Source organism: Fopius arisanus, unplaced genomic scaffold, assembly GCF_000806365.1.
Source record: "Fopius arisanus strain USDA-PBARC FA_bdor unplaced genomic scaffold, ASM80636v1 scaffold00223, whole genome shotgun sequence".
Lineage (NCBI taxonomy): Eukaryota > Metazoa > Arthropoda > Insecta > Hymenoptera > Braconidae > Fopius > Fopius arisanus.
Genome location: NW_011887962.1, coordinates 28815 through 39416, shown reverse-complemented (window position 1 = coordinate 39416; position 10602 = coordinate 28815). Strand labels below are relative to the sequence as shown.

At 39.3% G+C, this 10602-nt stretch overlaps 2 protein-coding genes across 2 annotated transcripts; one reads left to right on the top strand and one right to left on the bottom strand.

Annotated features, from left to right (window-relative positions):
• Positions 1 to 7153: 7153 nt before the first annotated feature.
• RpL27A (ribosomal protein L27A) lies at positions 7154 to 8781 on the top strand. Its single transcript, XM_011314826.1, has 7 exons — positions 7154 to 7197; positions 7438 to 7501; positions 7592 to 7689; positions 7812 to 7964; positions 8072 to 8207; positions 8484 to 8506; positions 8704 to 8781. Exons 1-5 carry the CDS (start codon positions 7195 to 7197, stop codon positions 8198 to 8200), a joined length of 447 nt encoding a protein of 148 aa, XP_011313128.1. The 5' UTR covers positions 7154 to 7194; the 3' UTR covers positions 8201 to 8207; positions 8484 to 8506; positions 8704 to 8781.
• A 78-nt stretch (positions 8782 to 8859) lies between these two features.
• On the bottom strand, positions 8860 to 10495 carry Sf3a2 (splicing factor 3a subunit 2). The gene is made up of 3 exons (XM_011314825.1): positions 10307 to 10495; positions 9337 to 9889; positions 8860 to 9231 (listed from the first exon to the last, which is right to left on the bottom strand). Exons 2-3 carry the CDS (start codon positions 9880 to 9882, stop codon positions 8950 to 8952), a joined length of 828 nt encoding a protein of 275 aa, XP_011313127.1. The 5' UTR covers positions 9883 to 9889; positions 10307 to 10495; the 3' UTR covers positions 8860 to 8949.
• Positions 10496 to 10602: the final 107 nt, after the last annotated feature.

Sequence of the window (10602 nt, the reverse complement as noted above, 5' to 3'; positions counted from 1 at the left end):
GATAGCCAGAGGTAATTATAATTCATTCACAAATTTATCCTCATTACCCACTTCCTGCTCTCCCATTGAAAACCAGAAAAAATAAATAAAAAAAAAAAATCGAATGAAATTGATAAAGTCTCATTCATAAATTCCCGAGCATCAGTATTCACCAGATTATTCGGTTATTTTTCCTCGAACTCATGTGAAATAGACCGTAAATGGAGGAAAAATTTATTCGACCTCGTGAATGGTTTAATGGATTTACGACGACACGATTCTACTCTCTGTGAATGGAGAGGGGTCGTCGCACTGAGGGAACTCGGTTAATTATCCATCTCCTAGTACTCACAGCCCCTCCCCCCCCTCCCCGTTCCCCCCCATAATAATTGAAATCAATGGACGGACGATGGATTATCGTTGAATTGTAAAATTCATTGGCATGGAGAAATGAAGTGACTGGTGGCTTTGAGAATGAAACTCTGGCCGGATGTGACGTGGCGCGTTGGTAGTTGTGGAGTGCGAGGGGGAATGGGGGGAGGAGAAAAAAAAATGTTGAAGAATAAAAAAGCGACAGACCGTGGGAGAGGGGGGAGAGAGGGCGGTGAGGAGAGTGGGACCACCGGAAACGCCAGTTAGGCGAGCGGGCCGCATCCGCCCGACTTGAGAATGGATCTAATGCCTCTCGATTCACAACAGGGTACACAACTTCAACGCTTCAACATGTTTCAATCAAATGGATAATTGATTTTTACCATGGGGAAATTATCTGGGAATTTGAGACTCGTTTGAAGTCAAACTCGAAGTCGTTTGACGCATTTGCATGACGGAGTAAAATGTATTGGAGATACATTGGTGGATTGATCGTTTTATTTTGGTTATTTATTGGTAATTAAAAAATTTGAAAATTTTATGGAGTGGACAATTCTTCGTTATTTGTGAAATTATTTGGAATTCGATACGCAATTCACCAGAATTTTTATTGACTTTTGGATTAATTTTGTAGTGATTATTATCAGCTGGCAAAATTTGAGGTGATGAGTTTCTTAATTAATTGCTATTTTATAATCTGGAAAATTCACATCAATTGATATAAATATTTGTCTACGCGGTGAGTGCAATTGGCGGAGATACTGAAATTGAAAAATGAAATTTAACTGGATATCGTATTGAAAATTCTCTGTCGTTTCCGCCTTGATCTGGTTCTCTGGATATTCTCTGTGGAAGCCCCTGGAATAACCGAGAAGAGAGAGGAGAGTCGATGGAGCGAGAAGTGGTGGGGATTCGTTCACGGAAATGCAATTCTCCGAAGGACCTCAGAACCCCACTGACAATGCCCCATGACGTCCTCCTCAATCCATGCTGAATCCATTAAGCAAAGAGAGGAAGAAACGAGAACAAAAAAAAAAGACTTCATCTCCTCTCAGTCACACGCGTGCAGCGATTCCAGTTGAATTTCAAATTTCGCGGGCTGCCACAGCTGGACCGGAAGTCGCTGGATAATAGTTCCCGGGGAATCCCCCGCCCCTCTCGCCCTCATTAATCTTTTCCCGGTAAAACCCTCCAATTCATCAATTTTCAATTATTTTATCTTATTTATTATTCATTAGCAGTTTTTCGTGATTGAAAAATAAGGAAAAATAAATAAATAAATGAATAAATTCGAAGGTATTACTGAGATATTTAATGATCGATGAAAAATCTCCCAAAAAAATAATGTCCGCTAATTGAAAACTAATTGGAATGTAATTATTGTCGCGGGGCGCACCTGCCGTTAATTTCTTGTTTTGGGCGGGAATTTTGACTCGCAAGATTACATGTTTTATTTTAGTTGTGTATGGGATGGGCTGGGACGTGGGGTTTGGAGTGCGCTAAAGTTCTCGGTGTATCCAGGAACGTGGTAGTTATTAAGTAGCGGATGCGACGGGCTAAGAATAAGGAGAAAGAAAAATAACCGGCTGCCCCGCCAGCTACTTTGCTCACGTGACCGGAAGTTGGAGCCCTCCCCGACTCGATCGTGGCATCATTCTTTGGATAGCTGTCTCTCGCTTTTCAGAGAGGTGGTGCTGCTCAATGAAAATGGCCTTGTCCACTTTCGGAGGATTATTTCCCCACGAGGGATAAAAAACAATGTTATAAACAATTATAATAACTTTTGAATAAAATTTTTTTCAATCTTCACTTCCAATTGCATATATTTGCGTGAAATGCCTATCATGAAACCACCAAGAGTTCCGACGTTTTCCGCCATTTTGATCGGTGGAAGGGCGGTGAACAAAATGGCGGAAAGCATCGGGTAATTCCGTATTGAAAAAAAATAAATGCATGATAATTTTTTCTGTCTTTACTGTTTTAATTCAGGGGAATCAGATTTTTTTTTTTTGGAAAAAATAAATTCGACTGTCTTAACGTCAAAAATCGAGACACTGATTTGGGAGTGGACAATGAGATGTAAAATGTGAGGAGATACAACAAGTGTACAGGTTAGTCGAGTTGGAGAAGCGTTTGGACCGGAAACAGTTACTTGTTGCTGCCACGAAAATATCAGCGCTCGTTTCGCAATCGTCCGAGTGTTTGGTTCTTTGCTGGGTTTAATATAGAAACAACTTGGGCGCATGCCTCAGCGCAAAAACATCGGTGTTGTGGGTTCTTAGTTGAAAAAGGGGGTCGCCAAATTATCGGGGAAGGGGAGACCTCTTGTTTTTCGCAATATTGCGATTTCGGCCGGAAACTAACGTGGCTTCAATGAAACTCGCGTATGCAATATTTTCAAGGGGAAATAACTCATTTTTTAATGGGTGACGTCAATCAAGAATTGTTACTATTTCCAGGCACTCCTGATATCCACCAATCACCAGATACTCATTATCAATTTATTGACGAGTAAAAAAAATTTTTTTTAAGTGATTTTTTCATTTTCTGGAGAATTAAAAAAAAATATTTTGTTTTATAGAAAAAAATTATAATTTCATGCTGAAAACAATGAATCAATTCTTTGGAATTTCCGCGATGAGAGGAAGTCTAGATGGAATTAAAAATTTGTGATGAAAAAATAATTCCCCGCTGACTCCACCTCTGAAAAAATTCAAAACAGCCGAATCCATTCCAATAATCCAAATCCTCGGCCGAAGGCTTTCGTCTCAATTAAATAAATCCCCCGAAAATGGCATTTTAATGATCCCTAAAGACTCCATCATCTTCCAACCATTTCTCGCGCACTCGAACCCCCCAATTTCAGACTCCGAGTCTCATCTTCCCAGGTAATAACGAGACTTAATGACGAGATATTTCCGTTTGCAAGAGACAAGCAAAACAAAAACCCCAGAATGATTAACAGTCTTTGTTCCAAACGGAAAACAGAAGATAGAATTCTCAGAAGAAGACGTAAAATTGAATGGCGCGGATATGACAATCGGTTCATTTATCGCTCACCCTTACGATTCATTGAAAAATTATTAAAAACTATTGCCTATTATCCCTCCATTCATCCTTCTGGTTTTTCCAACAAATATTGTTTTTAAATTATGTTTCAAGCCAATGCATCATTTCGAAATCGATATTTCTCAACTAATGATTAAAATCCGATTGTTTTATCATTAAATATGAAAAATAACGGAGATAAAATGACGGTGGGAAATTTTCTTCAGAACCTTTTTTGTAGAGCTGATTGAGACCCCCAAAAAAAGTTATTTTAAAAATTTCGCTATCTCCCTTAGATTTTGAAATATTTTCAATAAACTAACCGAGGAGACTGGACCTAACTGAAAACCCCACGTCAATCCCCAGTGGTTTCTCCAAAATAACTCCAAATCCAAAAGAGTTATCGAAATTTTCGAAAAAATAATTTCTCCAGAACAGACTGCACTCTCCAAAAAATGTCTTGTCCAAAATTCCGCTATCTCCCACACATTCAAAGATATCCCCGAAGATTTAACCCACCACTAGCTTAACTCTCTCATTCCGGAAATCTAGTCAACATTTTTCACTTAATCGGTGATCGAGGCGCAATGATTGAAAAAAATTACGACGGGGGGGGGGGAGAAGGGGGAGGCATTGAAAAAGAAGACAATGGCTTCCGTTTGGATTCCATCGGGCTCTCAACTACACTCAAGGAGTACTCGGAATTCAAGCTACGTGGCCTGAGTTCTTTAATAACACTCAACGGAATCTCCACTCATACGGGCCTCCCCCACTTTTTTTTATTTTTATTTCTATTTTTTAAGCCTTCCAAACGTGCCCGGAAGTGAGCGAGATAGCATCGTGCATCAGGAAGCGATAATTCAAATTACGAAGATAAAAATTTTTCGGACGATCGACGAAATGAGAAAGGTCTCCATCACTTCCCATGGGATTTAATTTTTTATCAATTATTAATTTATTGATATTGTTACGTTTTTTTTTTTTGGTCGGGTGTTATTTTTTTTTGTCGGTGGGGTGGGGTGGGGTGGAGGAATTGGTAAAAAAAAATTTGCAGCGTAAGATTCCACGAATTTGGCCTTTTATCTCTTATTTCAACGGCGAAGGAATTTCTTTATTTTTTTCTTATGCCTCCTTTTTATTGTACGGCTGGTTTTCTTCCTCCTCTCTCTGTTGGGGCCAGGTGTGCACGTGGGGAGACCCGCTCTCGTCGCCCACGCGTATTCCAGGGAACCTTTAACCAACCTTAAGGTGCGCCTTCAGTGTTTAAAATTTTTGTATGAATTTTCACTAGGCCCGAAAGTACTTTCACGACACACGTCAATCTGACTGCCCCAATTATCGATTACGGATTTTCAAACAAAAAAAAATGTCGAGTGATGTAATTTAATTTTTCCGCACGCGGGTGGTAAGTGACCGTCGATACTACTTACCGTCCTAGGACGGGTAAAGCCCGAGATTAGGGTGGACCTGAGGAGTGAATACCACAGGACAAGTAGAAAAAATTGAATATTATATTATGTTATTGAATATAAAAAATTATTCGCAGAAAATACGAACTAGAGCATTTGATATAAAAATATGGAAAAGCTGAACAGAAATTGTCGTACTGTACAAAATTTTGTGATACCAGCGCGAAGTCGGGTATCAGATATTTGCGGAGTGTGCGGTTTGCAGGGAAAATGGGGGAGTCGAGTGGGAAATGTCATTTTCGGTGATGATTCGGGGTTTATTGCACCTGGGTATTGTTCCCTGGTAACCGCTGGTGACCTTGTCAAGGTCAGCCATCACACGCAAGTATTCCCTTCGTTCCTCTCGTTCCTCTCGTTCCTCCGATGTCTAGAGTGCGTGTCATACCTCCAATCCCCAAAAAAACAATCCATTCCACACATTATTATTATTCCTCAATTACTCAATTACTCAATTAACAATTAAATAATTCGGAAAAAAATTCCTTCAAAAAATTCCACATGCGGAGAAAAGATATTCACTATATCTATATTTTTTATTATTTTTTATTTTTATGTTTTTATGTTTTTCATTATATTTTTTTTTTTCGTATTTGTTCACTGAAATTTTCTGAAATTTCGGGAAAAATTGAGAGAAAATATTGGCGATAAGTATTATTTAAATAAAAAAATGTTCGTAGGAATTAGGAGAAGGTAAATTTTTGGGATAGTGGAGTGATAGGACGAGTGTTCTTAAATGGTTTTGTCAGGGTATTCGTCTACGTGACCGTTGCTCGACCTAACGGATCATCATTTCCCCATCGCGGAAGCTTCTCCCCGTCCCGATGAGAAACCTCCTGTGCACTTTTTCACGCTTCCGTTACGCTTCTTGGTGTGCATTTTCAGCCATATGGAGAGGTGAAGGGGAACTGGATAAAAAAAAATATATGACCAGTGGAGGATGTTGGAGGGGATCCATGAGAGATCTCTGAATGGGTTAACGAGTACGAGCTGATATCCAAGATCTCAGCTGATAACAGGGCCTCTTTGCTGAGTTTATTCACTGGGTGGTTGGATAACAGTTGAGAGGGAAGACAATAAAGTGGAGAACACCAAATTGGTGACAATTGATGGGAGGACAAATGCCTCTGCTCTATATATAGATTTACGGTAGGAATTGTACGGGGGAATTTTAAGGGACTGAAAGGGACTTTTTGCCGACATCTACGCGGTAATTAGGGGAATAATTATGATTGCTTGAGCTCTCAACTCTCATGATTGAGTTAATTTCGTATTTTTGGAATACGGGGGATTGCCCAGTTTTTTTTTTTACCGCAACATTCAGGAAAAATTCAGGAAAAATTCAGGGAAAATTTGGTATCGTCGCGGGGCGAGTGCAGGAGTGATTTTTAGGGCCTCGAGATATTTTTTGGGACTGATAGCTTGAAAAATCGGGCTAAAATACTGTGAGTACATATACATGAGAAAACGCGACTTACATAACGTATTTTGACGACCCCGAAGTTGGAGCTCGCGATAGCCAGCGCCGGAAGTGGCCGTTCCCCACTTGTCCCCTCACTCCTTCCTCCAGTGCTCCCTCATCTCTCTTTCATTCCCTGATCCCCACCAATTTGTTCTGGTAATTATTTAAAAAGCGATATTCCAGGGAGAAATTACGAATCGACAATGATTCATTAAAAAAAATATAAATCATCGGGATTTCACTAGCTCTTTGGGGTTAATTACTCAGGATTTCGGTGATTACTCTCATTACGCCAGGCGGAAATTGATTTTATGAATTGTTTATTCCTTCGGAGGAAATTTACGGAGGAAATTTCGGCGAGGGGACGGGGTGCATACCCTCGAGATGAAACCAGAATAACTCCAACATCCGGTGGAGTTTTTAAATCTCTGAATTTTGCACTTCGCAGCGGATGTTACCATTTTCGGCCGATTTCCGGTTGGGCTGAATTACTTCCGGTGCTTTCTGCTGTCGGGAATATTTGATTTGTTGGAAAATTGACGAGGAAATGAAATAGAGGGAATCAAGACTGAAGAATTGGTCTGGGATTGACGAATAAAAAATATAAAATACTGGAAACTGGATTTAAAAAATTTTTCAATTTCCCACCGGAAGTGATTGCGGATGCATTTCATACCCGGGGAAAATAATTTGGAGATCTCGGTGAATTAATTTTTCTGCTGTGAATAAATACCGGAAGAATTTCAATTTTATTCTCAGCGGATAAGGAAGATTTGAAAGCGATGTTTCGTCCCGCCAGTAGAGGCACTTCCGGTGCTCTGGTTGGCACATGCGCAGTAACTTGGAGCTCTTCACGCGTTAGCCAAGATGGTGAGTGGTCACGACAGTGAGAAAAGTGGATAAAAAATCCGTTGAAATCCCGAACATCCCTAATATTTAACTCAACAAATGTCACGATAATTATCGAGTGATAATCTGGGTATCGAGTAATTACAAAATTTTCGGGGTTTCCCGGATTTTTCTGATACTTTTGAATTTTTTAACCCACGTCCGGGCCACATCAACTCGTGTAAACAGTGGAATTTTATTCATGTTATTTATTCATTCCAGTCCACACACAAGAAGAAAACCAGAAAGCTTCGTGGACACGTGAGCCATGGCCACGGTCGTATTGGTGAGTTTTTTCGGGAATTTATTTATTTAAAAAATAGTCTGGAATTTTTGGGTTATGTCTGGTGGTCATGGGGGTATTTTCTTTTCTCAGGCAAGCACAGAAAACATCCTGGAGGTCGAGGTAACGCTGGTGGCATGCACCACCACAGAATCAACTTCGATAAGTACCATCCTGGATACTTTGGAAAGGTTAGATTTTTTTTTAAAAGGACATGAGAAAAATCTCGACATTAGCCGCAGTTTCCGAGGTTTTCAGTGAATTATTTTTTTTCGAATCAATTAATTTATCCATTTGTTTTTTTGCATTTCAGCTTGGTATGAGGAATTATCATCTTCGCAAAAACACCAAGTGGTGCCCAGCTCTGAATCTGGACAAGCTCTGGACCCTCGTGTCTGAGCAGACCAGATTAAAATACAAAGATGCTACCAACAACAAAGTACCTGTCATCGATCTGACGAAAGCAGTGAGTTTTCAATAATCACAATGATACATTTATTGAACAGAATAATATATTCAATTGAGAAAAAAATTCAATGAAAAATGGTCATTAATTTATGAATTTTTCTAAAGGGTTACTATAAGCTCTTGGGTAAGGGACGTCTTCCCAAGCAGCCAGTTATTGTTAAGGCTAAATTCTTCAGCAAACAGGCCGAGGATAAGATCAAGGCTGTTGGTGGTGCCTGCGTTCTCTCTGCTTAAATCCCCAGTGAGTTTTTCCAATTTATCTGATTCATTTCCCAATTACTCCACTTCTGTTTCACGTCACATATAATTACTAATATAATTGCATTAAAAAAAAAATAGAAATCCCTATTTTACAGTCATTAATTCTGAATGATCGATAACGAACGGGCGGTCTGAACAGTGCGTACAACACTGTTTTATCCTGTAGATTGTGTTCACTAACTGATTAAACCCCAAGAATACTTCAATTTCTTAATCATGAGTGAGGAATTCTAATGGAATTTTCTTTTCGTTTCAGGGATTCCCAGGATTATCTACTCGGTAAGATTTTTTTTTTAATCAAATAAATTAGTAATTGAAAAGATTAAATTGATGACATTTGAACGGGCGGTCTGAAAGTGCGTACAACACTTACCCCCTGTTGATTCGTTCTTACCTGATTAAATATTCCCAATGGTCGCCATTGAGAGCCTCTCCATGGTATTTATCATTCTAGATTATCTTTTTTATAATTTCAGGAGTTGACGAACTGATCCGAGGCACGTACAAATATCAACAATGTACTATTCCTAATAAAAACGACAGAAAACACAAAATATTGTTATTTTTTTTATTCTTATAATTCAAATAATGTTGTAATTGACATCATAATAAAATCTCCAACTGGAATTCCCTTTTAAATTATCGTATTAAAAAAAATTGATAGGGTGAAGTAAATTCAATGAGCAGAGATGGATTTTTTTCAGTGTGCATTACAAATTAATTTATGCGACGTGTGGGGGTGGTGGGGGGATTTGCATACCCCCTGCAAGAAGGGCTGGAGGAGGGGGTGGAACAGCGTGGAACATTGGAGGTCTGGGAGGAGGGGGTACTGGCATCATTGGTGGTTGCATTCCACCTCGGATCAAGGGCACAGGAGGTGGTGGTACTTTTCCAACTGAGGGCTTTTCATTTTTGAATGCGAATTGCAAGAAAAATTGCTTCGTGTCCTTGTTCCAGTGAGTCCAGAATTTTCCCTCCGCTTTTTCCACCTCCCTGGAGGGAACCTGAAATCAAATAATTCATCAGTGGAACAAGAAAATTTGGAATAGTATTAATTTCTTGAATCAGATAAAAGATAAGATTAAAAAAATTAAAACCGGAGTAATTACTTTAAAGGCAATGGTTTCATAAGGTTCAGCAGCGAATAAAAGATACTGCCATTTACGATCAGGTGGTTCCACTCTCTGTTCATAAGCTGACATAAACCTGTGCCTGGGGATGACGTTGTCAGCGACTTCAGGATAATCCACCTGAAACAGTAAACTCTGCTGTCCTGTCTCTGGGTCCCTCTGTTTCGTGACTCGATATCCGGGCCTTCCGATTTTCACAAATTTTTTCGGCTCGACCTTTGGTTTCTCAGGGGCGAGGGTCTGAGGTGCCTCTTTCGCCTCTTTGGCAGCTCGCCTTGCCAAATTCGCCTGGTGCTTCTTTCCCTGGGTGTGGGCCAGGTAACTCCCCTCGTTGTTGTGGAGTGTGAGACATAATTTGCATTCGTACGAGCCCAAGTGATTTTTCATAAAGTAGGGGTCCTTATTCAAGTCTATTGTCTCGAGGGCCAACTGACGGAGACGCTCTCGACGGTCCCGATTACTCTCCGACCACGAGGCCACACCTCCACCACCCGTTTTACCCCCAGGGCGATTTTGAAAGTCCATTTTCTCTCTAAAATAAAATTTTTTCGGACCATTTTTCGTTGCGCTTTATTTCGAGAGGTGTCAAATAATTGAGTTACAATTACATAATTAGGTAATTATTTATTTGAATTTTCGAGCTTTCGAATCGATGCCGAGGAAGAAATTACAAGAGATTAGAAAAAATTGAGAGATTGTTAATGATTTTGGAGAATCATTTGGAAATTATTCGTAGGATATTGGAATTATTTTCGGACGAATGACACATTTTACTACTGCTTTGCATTAATTATTGAATTGTTTAGAAATTGATGTGTTTTTAAGGTTAGACTGACGCGTCAATTGTTAATAAATGGACAATTAATAATTAGGCTTACAATGATTTAATTAATCTTGGGAATATCGATTTGGTCAGTTACAGGTGTAAAATTGAAGAATTTTTACTCACAATAATTACGTCAGTCACAGAACAACATAAATTTTTCAGCTGAAACTCCGAAATACACAGAACTTTTCCTCTCAAAACTCAAATCGCGTATGCGCGATACGTTCATTTTTTGGCGCCAAACTGTCGGACGTTCAAACGCAAAATTTCGTTCGATTTTTTTTTGTACTCGAATTTGAAAGAATTTCTTTTTCTTCTGCGTGACCAGAAGAATTCTCACAGGCAAGTACTAGAAATCAACAAATAAAAAATTAAATAAATAAATCAATCACGTGGAAATAAACCAATAATTTATGTAA